Source organism: Schistosoma haematobium, chromosome 4 (genome assembly GCF_000699445.3).
Source record: "Schistosoma haematobium chromosome 4, whole genome shotgun sequence".
In the NCBI taxonomy this organism is placed as follows: domain Eukaryota; kingdom Metazoa; phylum Platyhelminthes; class Trematoda; order Strigeidida; family Schistosomatidae; genus Schistosoma; species Schistosoma haematobium.
This window is the reverse complement of record NC_067199.1, coordinates 4408091-4434003: the sequence shown is the minus strand read 5'-3', so window position 1 is coordinate 4434003 and position 25913 is coordinate 4408091. Positions and strand designations below refer to the sequence as shown.

Here is a 25913-nt window from a genome sequence, read left to right as displayed (position 1 = left end):
AAACTTGTGACTTAAGCTAATATCGAAGCCATCCACACAGGATGCACATATGCCAACAAAAAACTGATCAATTGCAGTCACAAACAACAATGAGAAGACACAAGCAAATAACACCAAGTGAATTTTTACACTTAGCAGTTTAAAAAAAGCATTGATAAAACTGGTTTATTTGATATACAATCACACATATATACATATATACCCATCAATTCTAACTTGTATGTTACTTCCGGTTTTGACAATATTGTTTTCCTAAAATTATTTATTTCCCTCTTAGTTCACTAATCTATAATTAACCACATTTCCAAGAACTATTATATATTTCTCCTGATCATTTGAAACAAATATGTTATTAGAAAGCTTTGTTCGTTCACACACATACACACACAAAGAAAAGAAAACAGAATTAAAGCCATTAACTTCACTAAAATGATGAGATCATGTGTTTAATACAAATTTTATGTATTTGTGCAGATTGAGTAGTATAACGTGATAATTTGTTTTTTTTTCATGAAGTCAATGCAAATAAATTATCACCGATAACTAGATAGTAATCAAAATAACTAAGCATAAATGCAAGATCATAAATGAGAGGAAACTAATAATAAATAACAATAAATTATGAACGAAAATTTATTGGGGATTATATGGGCTTTATGAAGGGATTTTTATTATGATTTATTTATTGGTACTAGGAGGCACCAAACAGATATGTGTCATGTAAATCGTTTGGTTTATGTGAGAGCTGGAATACTAACCGGGTGCCCAAACAGAAGCAATGGGGTTTCTTAAGGGGCTACACCCGGAGCCTTTGACCTAAAGGTCTGATCCACAAGGCAGTGGAGCAACGTTAGAAGATGCAGTCCAAGGGTAGCTGGTGATAAACAATTGTTTCATACGCCATTTGTTTCCTTATGATCTTGGAACCCATGTACACCATTGGTTTGGAATCAGGGTTCTCCAACTCCCCCAGGTGGACTCTCCGTGTTCATTAACCCAGTTAAAGTGCTGGATACTCGCTTTTCGTCCTCTCAATTTCGTAAACAACACCCAAATCACGAGTAAGCAGTGAGTAGGAATTCCCTGGCAGTGGTTGTTTGCACGTGGCCACTTGAAAGCATTTGGAGAGGGAGAATTGACTCTCCACTTTCGGCCGTACCATGGCATTTGGGGGGTTATTTTATGATGGCAAATTATGTCATCTGAAAATCTACAAAAACTAATAAAGCACAAAACAGTTATGTTGTCCGAATTTTAAATTCCATAACAATTGGACAATTAATAACGTTTCATTGGATCCATATCAGAAACATCATGTCATGGTTACGAATCCAATCGGTCAGTTAGTCAAAGTGAAACCTAAAAAATATTTACATCAGTTCATATTGCTGAAGGGTAAGATAATTTTAAATATCAAAATCTAATGCGAAACAAATTATGAGTTCATCTATCGTTCAAAGTTCTGAACTAATAGTCACGATGGTCTGGAAGACCCAAATCACATAGTTTACATCTGCCAAGACAGACCACCCCAACAACCAGTCACTTTGTGGACTGAAGTCACATTTTAGCTGGTTGTCTCGAACTCTAATTCGACTTATTCCTATATCGAATAACATCAGTTATCCAGCTCACAGACAACAGAATCTCCGTTGATCCTTCTTTCATGAAGTGAATATCGGTTCACTTAAAACTTAGAAACCCCATTATGTACTTTGTAAAAAAGTAATTAGACTAGTTATTATACAGTAATCAGTCATTGTTATCACCTAACGTAAAAACAAGCTGTGCAATGGGTACACATTGTTGATGAGTCCCATATTAGAACGAAATAAGTGTCTTGTGCTCAGTGGTATCTCAAAGAGTTTCTACCAGCGACAAAACCACGTACGAACTAATCTATTTGGACAGATGTGACCTACCTGCAGTGTAAAACGAGACTAATCACGTGACAGACGAGTTATTCTTATCCTAATTATTATTTTGTACAGCACATATTTGTTCTTAGTAATTCGTTTAACCCCCTTGTACACATTCTCGCATAGTTAATTAACAGCACTTATCTAGATAAATTACTGAACACATTTTTCGTTTCTCAATGTTTTTCTGATCGTGTCTGTATATTTTGTCTACTGTCTGTTCTTTATATATGTATTAAGTCACTCGTTAAATAAACGGTCTGGCTCCAACCATTACCATGGCCATTTGTTCAAATTTGAATGACTAAAATATTATCTTGTAATCAGATTTCGTAGTTAGCTCTTAAAAATTACTGTTGTTCAAATGGAGATACCGGTAGCATCAGATACGAAATTAAGTTTGGGGTCTATATTTCAATAGAGTCAACCAGATGTTACAAACTAAAAGTGAAAGGATTATTAGTTCAGCCCACAAGCTGATAAACTGCTAGCATATATCTATAACTTACATAAGCATTCTCCTCGAAATGGATAGAAACTAATTAATAAACAGTTCAAACATAACGTTCGATAAAAACTTGCATCTGATATCCATTGGGATCGCAGTGAAAACCAGTGAATCCATGGATGAACTGTAAGAAGGAAGATTTGTATTCAAGTACACATTTTATAATATGGTAAAACAGAATAAAAGCGTTAATCCTTTAGAGCATTAGTTAAAGTTCCTATTTATTACACTAGTATGATGCAATAGGAAATTAACAAGAATGGTGACATATATGAGTGACTTATGCATCCTGAACTCCCATACTTTGAGAGGATATTCACTTGTTAGTAGCCTGGAAAAGAAACAGTTTCACTGACATGAGAAAAAAAAGAATCACTGATTGATACTGATCACAAACGATGACTTTCTGAGTGGTCATTTTAGCACAGTACGGAAAGATGGAATAATTATATTATGATTTACCACACTTGTCATTAGGATTACCTTTTAACTTTTACCAATCAGATGACCATTCTAATAATAATGGTTCACAATGAACACACCAGTGTATACATGGGACATGGTCAAAACAAGTAATATGTTACTCAACAGATTCGATGAGAAGTTTTCGGGTAACAAATTCAAACATGATAATATACATTAGGCTTTTTCTATCTGACGTCAACTTAGAAAATTAGATTGCACCTTCTTTTCATTGCCGAAGCAACAGTCATACATCTGGAAAAACTAGAATTGTGTATACAAAAGAGACTGGTACAACCTCTTCTTCTGCCGTGGTCTTAGTGTCTTATAATTTTTTCTCTTTCTTCATACTCTTCTTCTTTTACAGCCACCTGCTTCATCTTCCATCTTCTCCCTAAATCTTCTACCCCCAACTGGTTTATTTCTGTTTCTACGTTCCTCCTGATTACATTTAATCTTAATTTCAACAATTTATCTTATCATGTTGAGCCACCCTGTCCCAATGATAATTTCCCTATCTATCTTTTGATGAATAATCAAGGCATTAATAATCAAACGATTATTAAACTTTCCTTGTTTTATCAAAAAAATTTTTAATAGCTTTGTTTATTTTGCCTCACTATCACCATATCATTTATTATCAGCATTGTTTCGATAGAACAATGAGAAGACCGAGTTAATCTGAAAAATGTGATGCATTTGCGCTACACATTTCGAACAACCTCGTCACACATATACTTACCAGGGCATTTTGTAAGAAAATTAATAAAGGTCAAGTATGTGTGACCAGATTGTTCGAAATGTCTAGCGCAAATACATCACATTTTTCAGATCAACTCCGTCTTCTCATTGTTTTATCGAAATTTATTAAAGGAACTAATTGCTTTAAACCAGTATTATTATCATCCTGTAAAATAAGTATATATACGTTTATGATTGTACAGCTTTGGAAATGAATTCGCCGAAAAGAGAAATCCTTTCTTTTAAATAATCTTATTTAATATCAGTGGTCTAGTGGTTAAGCGCTCGTGCGCAAAACTGATAGGTGCTGGTTTCGAATCCCTCGAGGTAGGATCGTAGATACGCACAGTTGAGGAGTCGCACAATAGGATGAGTTGCTCGTCCAGTGCTTCCAGGTTTTCCATGGTGGTAGTCTAGCTTCAATTGACTCATGATTTGAACTATTGAAATTTCTCATTTCACTTAGAAAATCACCTAACGGTGTAGTGAACAGAACACGGGTGGGGACAATCGAATGTATTTAGCACAAAGTTACAGGACTTATTAATAGAATCTAACAATGATAAAGTAAATGCTTAATTTGCAAAATGTCCACCAATTGTCTCGAAATGACTCAGACTTCATTGTTCTTGCATTCTCATACCAATTGTATCCTGTTTCCATTCTTTACTGTTCGATCCTCTTGTCTCTCCGCTGCCAAACCTTATGTTCACGACTAACATCATATACTACTTATGTCAATATAAGTAGCACACACCACAACGGAACAAAAAGAATTCCTTTTTTTAACCGAAAACATTGATTTTGTATGATTTCATTTATTTTGTAAATCTTATTCATCTATAATTTATTTCAATGGTTAAGATCATGAGTCGATTGAAACTAGACCACCATTGAAATTACTTATAATATATCCACAAAACCCTTCTGATATAATTTCTTTATTCAATATGTTCTTTGAATCGGACGTGGGCTCCCCTATCTATTCTAGCAATGTAACTGCTTTGGCAGATATACGTAACATATTCCGAAGAGTTTAAGATGAAACAGACTAAAAACATTCAGCAGTGCCATCGCAAGATATCTCCTTGACATAGGACACGAAGTTGATATACTGAAGTCCTTCAACGTGATTAAAGAACAATCAAACTCCAACCTTTTAAAATTTGCCGAAACATTATCAATCAAACGTTTAAAACCAGATCTATGTATACAAAAGAAGACAGTAGTAAATCTTTCTTTGTCCTGGTAACATTCACCCCACCCCCCTTTATTTTATTTATTTTTTATTACGTCATTTCAACTCTTTCTGAATTTTATATCTACATCATTCATAACTGACCAATTTCAATTCATATCTCTCTTTATTAACATTAATCTATATTCAGTTACTTCATTACATAATAATCTAATGTGTTTTAATTCCATGATTTCTAATCACTATTTCAATGTTCTGGAACCTTCCCTCCCAAACTCTGTATATTCGAAACAAAATTTTATGACCTCATTAACTCTAACGAAATCTTTACCACATTATGTTACATATATTCATCCTTCATCGCCCTCTGTTGTATAAGTATGTCAATATCTATAATAACGTTGAATTTCAAATATTTTAGGTTGTAAGCAACTGATGAGAACTTGACGAAATAAAATGAATCCATTTATTATTCTGCAGCAATCTTTGTTCTTGCTCTATTTAAAATATTAAAGGGGACTATGTGTATGAAATATATATAAAAGAAAATGCAAACCTACTAAGCATATGTTCAGCAGATAACATTTCAGCATAAATCTCTTCAATTATTTTAAATAATGAAGGAATTTTCGAATAATCATTATCCATATTATTTATTGCTAATAATTGATGTTTTTTAGAATTAGTTAAATAATGACATATTTTAGGAATTGGATAAACTATACGTTCAATTCTATTGTCTTCACGTACGATCTATGGATATCATGAAATGATCAGGAGAAAGAAAAAAAAATACAAAATGATAGTTGAAATAACATAATAAATTCTGATGATGATGTAACTCACTTGTAAAGTATAGATTTATGAAATTGGCTTTCAGTCACATTTTATATGTGAAGGTTATCCAATCGAGAGAAGAAGGGTTCAAAATTGAAAACGAATGATAGCAAATCAACAATTCTAAAGTCTAAGCTACCATTCCATAAAATATGAGATATATCGATAAACGTTATGTGAACTATTAATGCCTACTATCTTGAGAATCTTAATCATAACGTTTGTCTCTCTCCAAATTGGTTAACAACCAATCTAATGTCGATTACTCATTCCTCATCTATGTTATTCAATATTAACATGTTTTTAAATGCCGGGGAATGTTATTCTGGTGAATGTCCCAGAATAAGCCTCATTTGATCAATGAAATTAGGTATGAATTACACCAGTTAACTATGGTTTAGTCTAAATCCATAATAGTTTACTTATTATCTCAAGTAATCAAAGATGATGAGTATGGAAATTTGTGTAAAACATAGTTACATTCAGAATTTTTTTTAAATTAGAAAAGTACATGCGCTAGATCGACTTTAATTCATGTCGTATTATACTAAGCAATCTCTAATTTGTGTTCCTTATCACCTTGGTTAAAGAAATGTCAGTTATTGTATATATTTCAAATCAGAAGTTAGTAGCTTTAAATAATGATGTGCTTTATTGATCTCTCCACTTTCAACTTTCTGAGTCTTATTTAACATTTCACACTGTTGACCCACCACGCATACTACACAACTTAATTGTTCTAACCCACGTGAACTATGGTTTAAAAAAATAATGAATGAAACCATGAGTTCTTTTGACTTCTGACTTCTTTCAAGTATGCACTAGAACAAGGTTCACTGAAACAACATAAACGTAACTTGTGGCGACGAATTGTAAGATTGATCAATTTTATAAATATCATATTGAGAATTTGTGGAGACTGTAGCAACTTTTAACAGTTGAATCCATGAGTCAATCTAAGCCAGACCTGAGTTCGAATCCCATGTGTGGAATCGTAGATGCGTTGTGCTCAGAAGTTCCATATCGGGACAAAATGACCGTCCAATGCTTCTAGATTTCCAATGATGGTCTAGATTAGATTGATCCGTGAATTCAATTATTAAAATTTTATAGCTGTTATATTTTTTTACAAGTATTGAAATCAATTCACATTCATAACAGTTCAAATTAGGAAGAACCAGTAAACAAAACAAAAACAATAGCTGGTCAATAAAAGTAAATAAAAGAATTTAATCTTTATCACATACCTCTATCTGTGCTGTATTAATGGTATAATGTTGAAGGCTTAAAATAATATCACTTTTACCCTTAATCAAACGTTTTATAATAGTGTTATTGAAATCCAACTTTCTTGTACCATTCAATGGAATATTGTTATGATCTGTACATTTCATTTCGTGCAAACAATTTTTCCCTTCTGTATTATTGTATAAATTTGACTCAGACCATTTGAAGCTTGATAATTGATTATTAATATGATGATCATGATCCTCAGATGTCTTCATATGTTTAAAAATTGCTGGGAAACATCTATACAACTAGTATAATGAATAAGAATAAATATCAATGAATTATAATGATAAGATTTGTACATTAATTGTGTAAGTGCTATTAGCGGAAAATCACAGTAATTCTTTAAAGTTTAATGCTAATCAAATTCTCTTAATGATGGGATGTAATTCAATGTGAAACTATACTATGGTTCATTGTTTTTAGTGTCAGATTATATAGCCTGCATTCCGTATTTCAGTGTATTAAAGCTGAAGCTAATTGATTCTCAAAATGAAATTCAATCGTTATCTGAACTGCCGATGAACTTTTCCCATCACACTTTTCTTTCGAAGTGAAAGTAACCTTTCGACTTCTTTTTTTCTTTCTTATTAACTAAGCACATCCATCTCTCTTCCTCCTGCTGATCGACTGGATCATGAAGACGTCAACATCTTGGGGAAGCATGGAATACAGTTGATAGCTAGGATGCATCTGGACGGTCTAGGCTTCACAGATGATCTGGCTCTTCTATCCCACACGCAATAACAAGTGCAGTGGATCTCAACATACACAAAAGGAAAAGCAAGATTCTCTGATACAACACAACATGCACTAGTCAAGTCACACTTGACGGAGAAGCTTTGAAAGTCGTAAAAACCCTTACACATCTGGACAGCATCATTGATGAACACGGTGGGTCTGGTGCAGACGTAAAGGCGAGGATTAGCAAAGCAAGGGCCGCATTCCGTCAACTGAAGAACATCTGCAACACAAAACAACTGTCAACCAAAACCAAAGTCAGAATTTTCAATACAAATGTCAAGAGAGTTCTACTGTATGAGGCGGAAACTTGGAGGACTACGAAAGTCATCATCCAGAAGATACAACTGTTTATTAACAATTGTCTACACAAAATAATTCGGATCGGTTGGCCAGACACTATTAGCAACAACCTACTGTGTGAGAGAACAAACCAGATCCCAGTGGAGGAAGAAATCAGGAAGAAGAGCTGAAAGTGGATAGGACACACATTGAGGAAAGCACACAACTGCACGACGAGGCAAACCCTCACTTGGAACCCTCAAGGCCAAATGAGAAGAGGAAGACCATAGGACACATTACACCGAGAAATGGAGACTGAATTGAGGAGAATGAACAAGAATTCAACAAAGCTAAAAAGGAAGGTCCAAGACAGAGTTGGTTGGAGAATGCCGGTGGGCGGCCTATACTCCATTAGGAGTAACAGACGTAAGTAAGTAAGTATGCACACCACGTCTTGAGAATGATCCATTGGATTTCGACAAAACGGATTCATGGGTTTGATTCCATGTACGATCATGAATATGTATAAGTGATAAGTACAAAGCTAGTGAAAAAAAAACATGTTTTTTACTCTGGACGTTTTAAGTTGTTTTAATAAACGAGATCAATTTTTGATGAAAACTATGTCTACATTGTTAATGACTTTTACAACACCTGTACAGAAATAGGGACTAGGCTTGACTACGGTCGATTCTCATACTTTTCTTTCTTTTACAAGACATAAACGTCGAAAATTGTCTTATGGTAATACTTTTCATATACCATAAGAGAAAATCTATTGACTTCTTGCAATAATGCTGCTATAATGCAATTTTAACATCTTCCCGATAAACAATTCGCATTCATTCAGCTATTTACTTCATTATGTTTATCATACCATAGAAGAACAAAATGCTTAATCAGAGAAATTTTACCGAAAAAAGACAAACAAACACTTACATATTGTGTCAATATAAATAACAAATGTCCGCATTTATGAAATGATTCACGTGGATGATTCGTTGCAAAATCTAAATCCTCTGACAAAATATGGTAATAATGAATTGTACTTATCTGTAATAAATATTAAAAGCGATGTATTACAAGCTTTGAACTACTTACTGAATATTAAAATGAAATCAACTCACAATGATGAAATCAATTCAACAAAGAAATAGACGATAAATAAATTTTAGCAATAACATAGATCGTAGATCTTCAATTATACGTCGATAGTTTGAAAATATATCCATTTTTCTATTGTACTATCGTTTGTTAATCCTCAATACAACGACCTACATATTAAACTCCATACTGACATCCTTGACTAATTACCTACTCCATACTTTCGTATATACTTGTCTCTTACAAAGTTATTCTGTAATCTGGGCTTGATACAAACTCATATTTGTTTATTTTTTATCGTCTCTTATTACATCCATAATAACACGGAAGACGGTATTAATTTAATTCACTCTCGTTAATTTGATTTAAACATGTTGTAGAAAATAATTATCAGGATGTGAAGATATTCAATGTCCGTTGACCGGATGATATCAGCAACAGCCTACTGTGAGAGAGAACAAACCAACTTCCAACTGAAGAGGAAATTAGGAAAAGACGTTGGAAGTAGATAGGACATACATTAAGAGAATCACCAAACCTCATCACGAAGCAAGCCCCAAATCGGACTCGTAAAGGGAGACAAAAACGTGGAAGGCCAAAGAACACACTGAGTTGGGAATTGGAAGCAAACATGAAAAGGATGAATAGCAACTGGAAATAACAGGACAGAGTTGGATGAAGAATCCTGGCGGTTGGCCTATGCTCCTCCACAAGGGACAACAGCAGTAAATAAGCAAGTAATGTCAAAAAAATTCATCATAGGCTTGGTACCCACTTTACTGAATGTCATACAACCAAATTCGAAAACGTTTCTCCTATCTGTTGCATACAAAATGGATCAGGAGTTTACACAAAGAATGTCGATTTAAATAAATTATCTTAAAAATCTACTTGAAGAAACAAACTCATGCACAAAATAAAATATCAAAGACATTACCAGCTCTCAAGGTATCTCTAAAGCTATATACACATTATAATGAAAATTTAATGAACGACAATCTACAAGATAAACTAACAAAAGCTGTTATAAGTTGTCTTCAGTCAGTCTTGGTTTCACATTCTTTAATCGATCAATAATGACCACTCAGAGAAAGAAGACGTTAGCTAATCTCAGTGGATGTTCATTAATCCAGTTGCTCCTTTGACAATAACTAGGTCAGGTATCCTACCAGAAAAGTTACCTAACTTTCTATCTCTCTTCTTTAAAAGCATTGAAATTACATTACCTATCTGCAATATTAGAATGTGTTTGTAATCTATCAAACCATTTTTATCATTCCCCATGCTATTTCTTATTGTTTAACCATAAGTCTGACGATTTATATAATTTCAGTCATTAACTTATGTAACAGAATAAAGTTTATGGAGGGTTTGACTAGAAATTGGATTTTTGCCCATATATTCTTGTTTTTAAAACAAAACTATGTACATATAAAAAAATTAATATCCCTCAAAGAAAACAGTACTCAAACTTAAGAGTTCAAAGAACTTACTAACTTATCTAATGGACAGAGTTCAATTAGTTGTTGATAAACTTTATCTTCATGGCGACCTTCCAACACAGCTAACAATAGCTTAATTGACAAACACTAGATTAGTAAAATGACACGGCATAGAATTTTTATTAATCATAATTAACAATGAAAGTAAATTAATAGCATGTTAGAAAATATCCCTTTGATTACTAGAGTTTGAATTCTTTCTTCTAATGTTCTCTAATAGAAAATGAACTGGAATTAAACAAAAAAAACTATTTACTAGGATATATTTAAACTGTAGTTCACTGGTTAAATCACTACTTTCAACTGCAAAGTGAGGTTTGAGATACACACCAAATACATACACTTAGGTACCCTGGTATCTCTCACATAAATGAATTAGAAGGTAGACCCAGGTTTGAATGCAATAGATAACATTGGTTCCCTCTCGACTAAAGGTATGACTTGCTAATGAGTACGAACTAACATTAAAGTCCATGTTTTTTGTCAAGAACATTCAACTACTTAGCAAATCCAAACCAAGTCAATTCCATTAACCTAAAACGTATAAAATATTTACCTTGTATTACATACAGCCACAAAATAGTTGGGAAACACATTTATACAACGAAGCAGGTCAATCGCTTCATGTTAGCTTTACCTATTGAAATGACGACAAGTTATTCACTTACAAAATATCGTGATTCCATGAAAACCGTCAATTTTTTTATACTCTTTGTCATTTGTTAATTGAATTTAACTGCATATAAATGTCAATGTTCACGTTGAAACTCGAATTTCATGCTTTTCACTCCAAACACCTGAGTATTATTCACTGAGCTATCAAGTTCAAACGGTTATTAACTTGTTCAATGGGTGCAATACTTATATTCGAACTTCTAGTCACAATGAGATGTTACCGGAATGTTTGAGATTCAAGGATCTAAGCGGATGACCAATAAAAAAGACTGTACTATAAGTTAGATTTCAAACAAACATTAACAATAGAAACAACTTACGCTAATTTCAGCAAGTGAACATGTTATGTCTTCAAGTTTATTGTTTCTAATCCATTTTGGTGTACACAATATTAAGTTTACTAATAAGTGTAAAATATTCGAACTTCCGAATAAAATTTCATTTTGATTATTCAAACAAGGACCATGACAAAATTCAATTAGACAAGTCAAAATAAGTAGTATAATTTCAGGTTGAATAAAATGTACTGAGTTGTTATTATTTTTCTGAATTTGCACACTTTGTTGATTGTGATTCATTTCAAGGAATAATGACTTATTAAATTTTCTTTGATATTTCGTTATTGGCTCCATAATGTTCATATTATTCTGTACAATTTTCAAAGGACTGTTTTCCGTACTGTTGAAACATTTCTGTTTACTATGTGATGTTTTATGATTAATATAACAATAGTTCAGAGTATCATTATTATTACTATCATTAGTACAACTGTTTTCGTTGTTACTGTCAAAGGTAGCAGCATTAATTAACTTATCATTTATTTTCCACAAATTAATAAATAACGACTTGATTTCTTCAATTAAATTAAAATTTGTCACATTATGTGGTTGAACACGCAAAAGTTCCTAGTTAGATTAACAAGAGAAACAATTATTGTTTACTTGTTGTATAGAATGAAGTAACTCAGAATATATAATTAAAGTAGATATATTTAACTAATGATCATGTAGTAAGCAACCTTCAATTCCGATTGAGATCTTATACAAATGTTGATAATGGTATCGTCAAAACAATACATAGCTCCATTCTATCACACTTAATCGATAGCGGTCAAGTAGTAGATAAAAATAAGTCATTTAAAATGAATTACCGTATTCTTACTAGTTTTCCTTATGAATTTTCATCTCATCTCTCACATATACCAGAAGCTACAATAGTTCGAGCTAACAATCCAAGTCTTTTCACTAATAAGAAATTTGTAACACCTTTATCTCTTCCTTAGCCGAATTAGCCTTAATAAACTAGTTACTTATAATCAGAAGGGGTTTGTGGAGATTTTAGAAATTTCATAGATTGAAATCATGAGTCAATTGAAGCTAGACCATCATGGAGAACCTGAAAGCACAGGATGGCCGTTTCGTTCTAGTATGGGACTCCTCAGCAGTGCGCATCCACGACCCCGCACCCCGCGAGATTCGAACCCAGGACCTATCAGTCTAAAATCTCCACAAACCCCTTCTGATAATAATCATCTGCTCACTGGTGACTGAATTCAAGAGATACTCCTGGAGTTTTAGCGAGAAGTCGTTACCAGTGGAGTTCAACCAGGTCTGTTGTGAGACATCAGCTCACTGAAGACAATGGTATACGGTGGCTCAATTTTGTGGATTGGTTGAAGTTAGACATTAACAACGTTGAATGCCGGCTCAGTGATCTAGTTGGTTAGGCGCTTGGCGCGAGACTGATAGGTCGTGTGTTCGAATCTCGTGGGGTGCGGGGTCGTGGATGCTCACTGCTGGGAATTCCCACACCAGGACGAAACGACCGTCCAGTAGTTACTCATAACACAATTATTTGAAGAATATTACTCTCAATAATTTCTCATCAGGTTCTACAATTATATATTCAAATTATTAATCCATAAAATTGGTCAGATTTTAGGCAGAGTACATCATTTAAAATAATAACATGTGCATTAAAGATTGTTTGTAATATAAAATCAAATCAGAATGACGGTGTGTGGAAATTGTAGTAATTTAATAGTTAAATTCATCAGTAGATCTAAGATGGACCACCATTAAAATATGAAAGCACTAGATGGCCGTTTCGTCCTAGTGTGGAACTACTAAACAGTGCTCATCCACGATCCCGCATGCGAGTCTCGAACCTTGGGTCCTGGGGTCTCGCGCACGGACACTTAATCTTTAGACCACTGAGCCGACATCCAACGGTGTGATTGTCTAACTTCAACCAATCCACGATATTGTGCGACCATGCATTGCTAAGGAGTCCCATACTAAGACGAAAAGGCCATTCACTGCTTCCAGGTTTAAAATGGTGCTCTAGCTTTAATTGACTCATGAATTCAACTATTAAATATTATTATTTTCCACACTCTTCGTATGTTTATTATTCTCCATCTCCTTTTTGTCTCTTTTAAAATGTATGCTTCAGTTGCCAACTACCTGACACACTTCTTATTACGTAATCCTATAATTTTTCTGTGAATGTTATTTCAGTGACTACATAATTTTCAAGTCACTGACCTATCTCATATTATTAAAAATTATATTCAATTTGGTATGATCTGAAACTCTATAGGGAATAAAATGCAAGTAGGGAATTCATCTAACTGAGGAGAGAACAATTTAACTCGGTAAAGCAATTAGAATCCAGTAGTTCATATTTTATTAAGATAACCTTATCCCCATTTCATTTCCTAGTGAGATACTGTTGCTGTCTTTCTTTTTTAAGTTCAATTACTTCGTACATCATGAACAGTCACTGATAAAACTCTGGTAAAGAAAAAAATCAGGAAACTAGAAACTAATCAGTATATGATTATTATCATTATTGTTATATAGTTCAGGTGATTTTATACAAATTGTAGTATATTTTAATGATTATTTTTACCTAGAACTGAATTCAGACGGAAAGCCATTCGAAACTGTGGAGTACAAATTATTGTTGAAATTGTCTCCTGGTTAAATTATCGTGTCTCCATACAATGTTGTAATAACTCATAGTAAATTACATAACATTAACAAACCAAACCTAAACATCTTACACATGCGTGTAAGAAACAAGCAAAATGGCGACGTCAAAGGCTAGTAAGAAACCTCTCTTCTTGAAGCTGCAATTCAATGGAGATGTAGCTGGTGATATACTACGTGATAGACTGACTAGAACACTAAAGAGAACGTTTAATGCTGCCAACCTCTGTCTATCGTATTCGGCCCGATCTATCGTGATTCCTCAACTAAAGGATAAGTTACCTGGTTATGCCACTTCTATGTGGATCGACGAATTCAGCTGCTCCTGTAGAGAAAACTGTATTGGGTTCACTATCCGACAATTGAAACAAAGAGTTAGGGAACATCTCTCTTCGTGGTTAGGAAAAGGTATTATCATGATAATATGCAGCTCGGTTCTATCACACTTGATCGATAGCGGTCATGTAGTAGACAGAAATAAGTCATTTAAAGTTATTTATCGTATTCCCACTAGTTTCCCTTATGGGGTTCGATCTCGTCTCTTACACACAGCTATAGGAATTCGAGCCAATAATCCAAGTTTTTGTGTTCATAAGAAATTTATCTCTCCCTTGCCTTGAATAAATCACTTTATATATTATTATTTTCCACACTCTTCGTTTGTTTATTGTTCTTCATCTCCTTTTTTTCTTTTCTTGAAATGTACGCTTCATTTTCCAACTACCTGAACACTTACGTAATCACGCAATTCTACAATTTTTTATGAATGTTATTTCAGTGACTACATAATTTTCAAGTCACTGACATATCTCATATTATTAAATATTATATCCAACTTAGTATTGTTTGGCTTGTATCTTCCCATTGAGGTTTAAGAATAGTACTGGGTTCAAGTCCCAGAGTGAACATCAACTCTGAGATGCAGGTACATCCAGCTGACGAGTCTCAAATAGGACGAAACGCGCGCCCTGGATTCCAGTGCCAGTCACTATCCATCATTGCGTACAACTATATTCAACTTTTATAATTCTTATCACAACTAGTACACTCGACACCCTATTATCAATTTGTACTTTCCACTTATTATGTTTATTTATGTAATCTATTCCACTATTATCATTGACTCAAAAACTGCTTTGATTCGTTTAATAATTTCATAAATACATTACTATGTATTAAAGTAAAGCCTAATGAAGATCTAAATGAAAACACTATTGTTCACTGATTTGTATTATTCTATTTCATAATATGAGAAATTTTAAACAAATCAAATAGTCAACTAAATAGTCATAAAAATTACCTGAAGTCTTAAATTGTTTCTACGACATAAAGTTTGTAAAAATTGTAAACTTATCTGTACTGATATATTCTTGCCAGTTATTAATGAATTGAAACAATCTAAAATAAACAAAAGGCCAATAATGAATAACTTAAAATCATTTCACAGATTGAAATCATGAGTCAGTTGAAGCTAGACCACCATGGAAAACCTGGAAGCACTGGACGGCCGTTTCGTTCTAGTACTGTACTCCTCATCAGTGTGCATCCACGATACCTCACCCCGCGAGATTCAAACCCGGGACCTACTAGTCTCGTGCTGTGGAGTCCCATACTAGGACGAAACTGCCATCCAGTGCTTCCAGGTTTTCCATGGTGTTTTAGCTTCGATTGACTCATGATTTCAATCTATGAAATTTCTAAAATCTCCACAAACCCCTTCTGATTAAAATCATTTATTAATGATTACGTAATGTATATTGTCTTGATATGAATTAAAAACTATTTTGTATAAACGGAATATAATCGTTCTGAAATCAATCAATTCTACTGCAGTAATATTTGCTAAACTTCTTACCTAATGGAACTAGTAGTAATTAAACTATCTGAGCATTAATTAAAAGTTAGGACTGCATAACTTCACGAGTAAGTTATATAAATTTTAAAAAAAAAACACTGTAACAAATGTTAACAGTTCAATACTTAACGGTTTGATGAACCAATGCTAATTTGTTCTTGAAATTCTTGATTTTCTTCAAGTTCCCAAAATCATTCAAACTGTGAAGTAACAACAAGCATCAATGTTATATCTAGAGCTTATATTCTTGATATGCCGCGTATAACTTGATCACTTGAACGCTAGAACCCTTCGAAGTCGCAAATGAGAAGACAGAAGACAAGTGAAAGGAACGTTATTCTAGACAATGTCAAATTATAGTACAAAACTGTCAGGTATTTATAGTTTTTAGTAAAAACGAAATCATCATTATAGCTATCCAATCCGCATACGAGAAGTTATTAGCATTGTCCTATCGAGAGGTTACACGTAGAGATTTTAAAATATTCTTCCAAAAAGTGATTAAATGGAATATTTTCGCCCCTTTCTGAACTTCTTTCGGCTTCCTTGAGTTTACCCGTGAACCTTCCTCACAATCAACATCACTGTCTTCATCTATAGTTTCTAGACAAAACTGTATTACATAGTGAGAAAAACTAGTAGGATCAGTGACTAAAAAGTTAGTAATATAATCTGAATAAAGTCAGGTGAAAATGTTTAAAAAAATGCGTATTTATTTATATCAAACTAACCTAAATAATTTGTAGTTTTTGTAAATTCTTCTTTACAAAAGAATCTATTTTTTGTTAAGTTATCCATTTGACTATAAGCATTATGAAAACGTTGAAACATAGAATTGAAGAAATCTTCATGTTGTTTAGGTTTCGACAGAATAATATAGAAACATTCCTGTATTAAAATAATATAGATATTAAATAGTCATTTATGAACTAAACGTCTATACTATTTGATGAAAAGAAAGTGAACTCTTATTCAAGTACATAGTTGTGTATTCAGTTTTGAACTAACCTTATGTATGTAAAGTAAATTTGATAAAAGCGAATACAGGTTTTTGCAGTCAGATTTAACTCATACAATTTGTTTATGAGTTGCCTAGACTGTAGTGTACAGAGCTGAGGTTCAAACGTTTTATCTATCAATTCCAAACACAGTTGATTACTCACCAAATCATTGTTACACAATCACAATATTTATACAGCTTAATCTTTGTGAACAGATGATGAATCTAAAGGTACTTTTCATTAGTCTGAAAACTTTTAGAAGCCATAAAATGCCAGATGAGTATATTAGTTTAGTTTCTAAACACCTCAGTAACAAAGATGTTTTATTTTCACATGGAATCAAATTCTGCTGCATGTCAAATCTCAATTGCTGACTTGAAATGAATAGTCTACGCTGATCAACAATGGAACATATAAGTTCCAATTCCTATTTTAGATTTCATAGATTTTTTTCAAAAAAAGAACCCGAAATTTCAATGAGAGAGATTTTACGCGAGTTTTTTTTAAAATAATCTGATGTAATCTGATAGATTGGAATTCGTCACAAATACTTTATTTTTCAACTAAGATACTTAGTTGCAATAACATATTTCAGCTTATAAAACGTATCATTTACTTTATACAATTGATTGCAAAACTTGTCTAATATAAAATTAATGAAGTGCAATCAAATACAAATCTCTTATTTACTAGCTAACCAGCTAACGGGAAATTGAGAACTAAATTGAAGTCAATTATCACATATTAGTAGATCAACCGAGAACACTACTATTCAGGCACCTCCAGCCTACGAGTTAAAATAAAAATGAAATAAGCTACTTGAATTTCACTAGTACACACAAACCAAATAGAATGAAAACTTGTAATTGAAAAAAATATAGAGGTACTTTTTCTAAGTGAGACGGATCAGTTATAATTCCTACTAATAATATCTGAGAGAAAATTCAAAACCTTACCAATAAACAAAATTAATGTCATTACATTAGGCGATTTGCGGAGAATATTCAATTTGAAAACTAGTTTACATCGTGGACTGACGTCTTGCTAAACATTCAGGAAAGCTGTGGTGGACTGAGTTATAATATTTTAGGGGTGAAACAATTATTAACCATGAAATGGAATAATGATAGATCAATATCTCGAACTGTGATTGGAAATGTGAAGTAATAGGTACTAACTACGTCATTTAGATGCGTCAAAAAACTGAGGGACTTTGGTTCAACCTTTGTCTAGGTCACCAGTAAGTTCTGACAAGGAGGATCATATTAAAATAAACCAACTGTTCAGTGGTCTTCTGTTTCCAATGGTTGTTTATCTGAATTCAATCTGTGACTTGAACTGACTTCACTATCAACATTGAAATACAGATAGTTGGTTTACTCAGAATATGGATATTTTGAGAAATGTATTATTTGAAGTAATGAATATCGTTTGTCACATGACTTTACTAATTGTAACTGACAGATATTTTAACCGGTACGGTATTTTTTTTTAGCTAAACGGTTATCAGAACAATGAAAAGAAATATAATAGTTGGCTTTCATTAATTTCCACAACTGTTTTCACATGACTAATAATAAATTACCTGTACATATTTATTACTGTGCTTTAAAAGGTTAATCGCCAACTCATTTGCCATGACAAAAATCGTTTCAGAAGTATTAGGATTTTCTATACATCGTATAATCAGATCACAAATTCCATTTGAACATAGAAAATAATGTATGGCATTTTGACCAGTATTCGATAATCCATCCAAACTCCATTTCATTTCTAATGGTACAGACTAAATGGTATACGAGATTTTAAAAAATCATTTCAGTTAAAAGGAGATTCAAAAACGAAAATCAGAAGTTTTGCCACTAAAACATCAATTTCGCCACTGAAATTTCGAAATGATGGCTAGTCGACAAAAACAAGAGTTAATTTGGTACTAAGTAGTTGGATTAAATTACCAAATAATCAGGAATCTGAGTTTCATGTTACCTAGCATTTAATTTCAAAGCGTTTCTATAGTATTAAGTGAATGAATTCGCACCGTGAGACTCTAACCAACGTCACGCATTGTAGTAGTCTAATAAGTTACTATTAAATAGTCAGTCAGTCAATAATAACGTAGAACTTCGTACGCACGTACATCAGTTCGAGTTGCCACACCACATTAGCACAGAAATGCAGTTGTCGATTCAAATCCCATAGTGATAGAGGCGGTAAGAATATAAGCAGTAATCGGAAAGATTGGAGTTTGTAGATGTTATTTTAAGAGTATAATCCAGTAAAATAAATTTGGAAAGAGAAAAAAGATACAAGGTGGATTCAGGAGATTAAAATTTGGGAGAACACAAAGAGTGGATGCACCTGCTCCATTGCAAACGATTTTGAGCCATGTCACTCAGGTTCTCTAACTATCGGTCGCTACCGTCTCGCGGTCCCCAACCAGGTAGTCTACATCTACAAACATGACTCAGTCCACTTGTCAGTGAATTCATGGACTTGTGCCATGTTTTGGTCTGGCCGCCCCTACCTTTCTTCCAATCTACACCATTAAATAAATAAAGCTCCGACTAATGTCCTGTAGAACTCAAATGTTTACACTAATTGACCACAGCAAGTGATCAGTGCCATGTTCATGTATTACTTAATCCTGATCGACCGATTTCTATCAGTAATAATAATATGATATTATTATTTGTATTGCTTTTAAGAGCATTTGACCATAAATCCACAATCGAAACAATGTTTTCTTCTTGATAATATTTAAGAAGTATTTTCAAAAAGTCGAAAATCTTTGGAACTATATTACCATAAAGTATTCACCCTATGATTTACAAAAATATATGTAAGCTACATGGTTGAACAAGACATGTAAATATCTTTGCTTTAACCTCTTTTCAACAATCAGATTTTATTAAAATTTAAATAGAGCAAGAACAAACATTGATGCAGAATAGTATAAATTCATATTATTTCGAGGTTTCTCGTCAGCTGCTTACAAACCGAAATTGTGATAGATTTTTTTTACATGGAGATAGTGTGAAACAATTGACATAAATGAGTGTAAATAACTTGATTACAATAATAACTATATATATATGCTAGAAATAGGTCAGAGGTCAAAAGAGGGGGGTTAATCCAGGGTGGGTGGTGTAATAATTTAGTGAAGTTCATAAATTGTGTGATAATTGTAGAGATTAATGGAATTAAATAATGATAAGGTAGATTACGTAATAATAATTAAATAGGGTTTGGAAAGTTAAGATGATTTAAGAGGATCAGGTGGTAGAAATGTATGAATAAAATTTATTTTAAGAATTTTATTTTTTACTTAGCAAGTTCACCACCTAACGACATGTCATATCTTGAATGATAGGCTTATCAACTGGTGTATCTGTGTGAATAAGTATTGAGGCAGTTAATAGAGCTTTTAGATTCACGGAGAAGAAGTATATGGAATTTAGATAAATTGGAAAAATATTTAATTGACATTAGCAAGCATTACTCCATTTCCTTTCTCATCGGAGATAAACTGTTGGAAAACTCAGTAAATTATAAACTTACAAAATCCACAACGTTGTCAACTACTAATCAAGATCATATTTCAGATATCTATTAAAAGGTGGTGAAAATTAAAAGCACTTAAAGAAAGCGGTCTTATAAAATTATTTCTACATAACAGACAAATAAAAAAATAAAACAACAAACGTTCAAAAGAAAAAGGAAATTAAAAGATGTTTATTAATAGCTTTTACCTACCTCCATCATAGGTGCTTTAGATAAGGAAATAAAAACTTGTAAAAGCTTGACAAATTGACTTTCTAAACCTAATTCAATCAAATCATATGCATGTTGCACCAATCTGAAAAAGTAAGGAAAAAAGAATTCAGACTGAAAGTACTATAAAGGTCGTTTTGTTCTAGTCTTAAACTCCTCTCAACCCACAATTACAACTTCATAAAACTTCAAACTCAGCACCTATAAGTCTGACTTTTAGATCAGTGATTTGGTACATCATAATTCATATTTCGAACTTCAACTGATTTGAGATACAATATGACGACTACACATTGCCATAGATAATATCTATATTCGACAGTTGAAACCCACTCTCATAGTAAAATGTCGAGGAATTCAACTTTCAGTTCTTCATTCGTATAATCGATGATTGTTACATATCAAGATATGGGAATTTGTGAAGATGTTTTGAACTTCAAGTTAGTTTTCATAATGAACTAACATCATCTTCAGAATCACTAAAAACCAGTGAGAGCTGAGGGGCTGTTGAATCGATCACAATAACTTACTTAACTAAAAAAAAAACCTTAGAAACTCGGTATTAATTATATCTAGTTCAAAATTTACTATAACACAAGGACGCTTAACAGTACTAAGCTGAATTCTAAAAAACGTTGTGTAACTTGAGCATCATAAAAAGCGAAAAATGAATACAGTATAGAGGATAAATGATGTAAGAAGAGAAGATGAAATTAAAATTTGATAGAGTATTCAATACTGAGAAATGATCAAAGAAATTTTCTATGATTACATAATTAAAATAAAATGTTTCAATAGTTATTGAACTGATTTCAATTTAGAACGAAAAGGCAACTAAACATAAATTATCTAATTCGCAATTAATAAATTCGTTTACTAGTATGGGGGTTGTGGAGATTATTACGTTTTTGATGGAGATCATGAACCGATTGATGTTAGACCACCACCTTTGGAAACCTGGAAGCACTGAGCGGCCGTTTCGTCCTATTGTGGGACTCCTCGGCAGTGCGCATCCACATCAATCGGTTCACGACCTCAATCAAAAACGTAATAAATTCGAATTGAATATCCAAACGTTTTTGTTGCATAGTGTATACTGTAGTTTTTTTTATTTCTCTGATGAAGGGGTAAAGTAATTGTCACAAATCAGGTATTTTTTAAAAATTTACAAAGAGCAAAATTCAAAAATTATATTTAATGTTCATTGAATCTCTTCAATTGAATGCACATGTACACGGAAATAATTTCTTTCTTCTCGGTATAAGTGAAATTGCATACTTTAAAAGACAGAGTTAAGAAGTGATTACTTCAATGAAAACATTGATAATAAAACCCCTAAACCGATAATTACCATGTGCTCACTAGTGACCAGCTTCGTGAGAAAATTCTCGGAGTTCTAGTGAGAAGCCGTGACCAGTGGAGCTAATCCGTATAGGGTAGAAACAGGTGTCTACCTCAGTACAATGGAAGATGGTCGAGCAATTTCGTGGATTGGTTGATATTAGACACTATCACCATTGGATGTTGGCTCAGTGGTCCAGTATGTTAAGCGTTCGCGCGTGAGACTGAAGGCCCCGTGTTCGGATCCCGAGAGCGGGATCGTGGATGCGCACTGCTGTGGAGTCCTATAATAGGACGAAACGGCCGTCCAGTGCTTCCAGGTTTTCAATGGTGGTCTAACATCAATAGGTTCATGGTCTCAATCAAAAACTTAACAATCTCCACAACCCCTAAACTGATAAAACAATACTAGTTTTGTATATAAAGTTTAAAATAATTGTATTTTAAATAAAATAATAACAACATACGAGGCTATAAATGAATTATATGAAAAATCATCACTTTTAACTAATGTTGATATTTCTCGTATTTCAATGAAATTCATTGGATATTGTAGAAATCGAATTAATGAATCATATTCTTTATAAATGGATGTACTAAGTTGAAGTTCAATTTCTTTAATCATATTCTATAAGTTAGAAAAAGGAATTAATATCGTAAAATTATACTTTCAAGATAAAATGAAAATGGTTAAAGTGGGACAAATGTAAGCAGTTGATGTTTAATGAACCGTTGAATGATATGTTGTACCAAAGTAAGTAGTAGAGTTAAATCATATTATCCGTAAATCAGGTATAAATAATGCTCGAACAATTTTGTGAATAAAGTTGAAAATAGAAACTTTTATATACCAATTCTGTTATCTTGAGGTAATGAACCTACTGTGAAGTTTAGTGGTCTTGGGTTTGATCCTTGCAGAAGTTGTGGAAGCGGCAATGTTAAGAAGTTCTTAACGAGAATATATTTATTTACTTACTTATTTATTTGAATACATAAATATTGGTACGAAGGGGAACCGAATACATATGCGCCACACAAGTTACTTGATTTGTAAATGGGCTGTGCTACTGCCTGGGCGCACAGACCAAAGCAGATGGTCTACTTAGCGGGTCACAACCAGAGTCTTCGACCTAAACGTCTGATCCACAAGGCAGTGGAGCAACGTTAGGAGATGCAGTTTCATGGTAGCGGATGACTAATAATGGGTTCGAACGCCATTTGTTCCTTTAGGATCCTGGAGCCCATGTGCATCTTGGTTTGGAATGATGGTGTTCCAACTCCCCTAGGTGGATCCTCTGAATCCACTAACCTTGTTAAAGCGCCGGACATTCGCTTTTTGTCCTCTTAATGTCATAAACAATACCCCCACCTCAAGAAGACAGTGAGTAGGACTTCCGTGGGAGTGGCTGTATACGCGTGTCTATGTGAGAGCATTTCAAGAGGGAGAGGACTCTCCCCACTCTCGGTCGTATCGGAGCATTTAGGGGATATAACAATTCCTCAATGATTCTCGGTTTTAATTTCCGTTGGGTCAATTTCAATTCACGACTAAAAATTGTCTTTACAGTTCAGAAGTGTTTTATATAAAATCCTGACTTGTTATTCTTGATTGTTATATGTTAAATGAATAACAAAAGTTCTATGAGCTGCGACCATGAAGAAACACAATGCATGTTTATAAGGTTATGGATGAATACAATGATTGTTTTACGCCTCTTTAATTCACAATTTTAATTGTTAATGATTCAAGAAAATCATACAACAAAGAGAAACAAACTTTCCCATTAAAATACAGTAAATCATATGTAGAGGGACAAATTGTCAATAATCTGAACAATGTTGAAGACCTTCTAACTCCCAGAGCAGAATTTAGATGGCTTGAATTATTTTTTCTGGTTAGCGTTTTTTTAACGAGTTAGGTTTCTACGGGATGAGGTTGCTAACTAAATGCGCAACCCTCCGCCATTATTTAGGCTTGGAACTGGCAGTAGATATTCAGTAATCGGATGTCAATAAAAGTTTAAAAATCTATATATTGTTATAAGATAAATAAATTCGGGGAATTGTAAATTACAAAGAAGCATTATTTGATTTAATCCGCTTACATTGAACTGTTTTTCTATATTCTTTGCAAAGTTTTTAGACATTGATCGATCTGCATCATCCAGAGTTTGACTCATTTGAACTTCACTCAAACTCTTACTCATCTGACCTTGTTGGACGGTTTTAACATTGACTTTTTCAGACAGATTTGAATCGAATGAATTTTCATCCTGCAATCCACTATCTATCGAGTCATCAGATGTAATATCACTTGTAGAAATGATTTTGTCTTCAAGTGTTTTACATAAATCTGTATAAGAATTTGTCATAAAAATGTTCGGTTTGTAGGAGAATTCTGGCGAAACCGGAAGACTTGCTGAAGGAACTGAAATGTTTTTGAATAAAAAAATCATTCTTATTAACGTGAGTAAAGCAATGAGACTGGGTTGATTGTGTTTTGTGCAAAATAATGGTTCAAAATAGTATGATTTTCAATTTCCAACTGGTGATGTTGTGGAGATGGTTAATGTAGACTTGTGAATAATGTCTTTATTATTATTTATATTTTTCACACTCATTTAATTTGTGTAATCACTGGCTATAAACTGTTGATTAAAAGGTCTGAATCTTATACACTATTTTCAGTTTACACTGATCATCGTTCTTTAAATATATGTGCTACATATACACTACATCCTGTTCTTTGTCAGGTTGCTGCCACATTAATAGGTTTTCAATAAACCTGTTACGTACATTTAAAGATTGTGATTTTCTACTCTACCTGGATCAATCATACCTCATTATCTTTGACTACATTCCATATTTTGGAATTACTACATCATTATCATATTTGTGGACTTACGCTGGGACCCATTTGGCAAGCAACCATTGATCGTTTCAAATTAACTCACGTAAAACGTATATATACATGTTTTTCGTACACTAGTATATCAAGGCGTGTAACGAATGTTAAATTTCCCACAGTGTCAATCATGAAGTAATCTTACCTAGACTATTGTTAGAAACCTAACAGCTCTGTATACGTATTTCGTTCTAGTATAGAACTGTTGATAAGTGCATGTCCACGTCCCCATCACAGAAGATAAGACTCGTAACCTCTGGCCTCACATGCGAACATTTGTAAGTTATCTATTGAATAATATTACTAGTATTTAAATATTTGCATTTCCGTCTACTATAAAGTATACCGATATAGGATTCGAGATTACAGAAGTTACTGTAACTTTTACAGATCTTTCGGTGTACTCAATGAGTAATGCCCACTTATGTGACAAAATCAGGCGAAAGTTACACTCTAGTGAAAATCACAGTTTACTAGTGAAAAAAAGTATATTAACCACCTTCCCTTGACCATTTCTCCTCCTTTTTTTACCCCCTTTCAGATACCTTTCACTTTATTTTAATAGATTTTTTTTATTAACATCATGAATTAACTGATGTTAGACCACCGTTGGAAACCTGGAAGCACTGAACGGTCGTTTCGTCCTAATATGGGACTCCTCAGCAGTGCGCATCCACGATCCCGCACACCGCGGGATTCGAACCCAGGACCTACTGGCTTCGCGCCTGAGCACTTAACCATTAGACCACTGAGCCGGCATCCGACGGTGTTAATGTCTAACTTCAACC

The 25913-nt window shown here is 33.4% G+C and overlaps 2 protein-coding genes across 2 annotated transcripts in view; both read right to left on the bottom strand.

Moving 5' to 3' along the window:
• ITPR2 (Inositol 1,4,5-trisphosphate receptor type 2) overlaps nt 1–25913 on the bottom strand; it is a gene marked incomplete at both ends in the record, with an annotated part of 142753 nt that overhangs the window by 53385 nt on the left and 63455 nt on the right. The window contains 12 exons of the mRNA XM_051219287.1: nt 2429–2551; nt 5389–5581; nt 6913–7203; nt 8918–9031; nt 10576–10671; nt 11580–12164; nt 15553–15650; nt 16839–16995; nt 18694–18894; nt 20862–20964; nt 22688–22848; nt 24326–24648. Coding sequence (XP_051066000.1) covers nt 2429–2551; nt 5389–5581; nt 6913–7203; nt 8918–9031; nt 10576–10671; nt 11580–12164; nt 15553–15650; nt 16839–16995; nt 18694–18894; nt 20862–20964; nt 22688–22848; nt 24326–24648 — 2445 coding nt within the window. The remainder of the gene's footprint in view (nt 1–2428; nt 2552–5388; nt 5582–6912; nt 7204–8917; nt 9032–10575; nt 10672–11579; nt 12165–15552; nt 15651–16838; nt 16996–18693; nt 18895–20861; nt 20965–22687; nt 22849–24325; nt 24649–25913) is intronic.
• Nucleotides 1–25913, bottom strand: part of MS3_00007235 (uncharacterized protein) — a 95922-nt gene that overhangs the window by 63853 nt on the left and 6156 nt on the right. Inside the window, exons 4-15 of the mRNA XM_051215492.1 lie at nt 24326–24648; nt 22688–22848; nt 20862–20964; nt 18694–18894; nt 16839–16995; nt 15553–15650; nt 11580–12164; nt 10576–10671; nt 8918–9031; nt 6913–7203; nt 5389–5581; nt 2429–2551 (exon numbers count right to left, since the gene is read on the bottom strand). Of these exons, the coding sequence (XP_051066001.1) occupies nt 2429–2551; nt 5389–5581; nt 6913–7203; nt 8918–9031; nt 10576–10671; nt 11580–12164; nt 15553–15650; nt 16839–16995; nt 18694–18894; nt 20862–20964; nt 22688–22848; nt 24326–24648 (2445 nt within the window). The remainder of the gene's footprint in view (nt 1–2428; nt 2552–5388; nt 5582–6912; nt 7204–8917; nt 9032–10575; nt 10672–11579; nt 12165–15552; nt 15651–16838; nt 16996–18693; nt 18895–20861; nt 20965–22687; nt 22849–24325; nt 24649–25913) is intronic.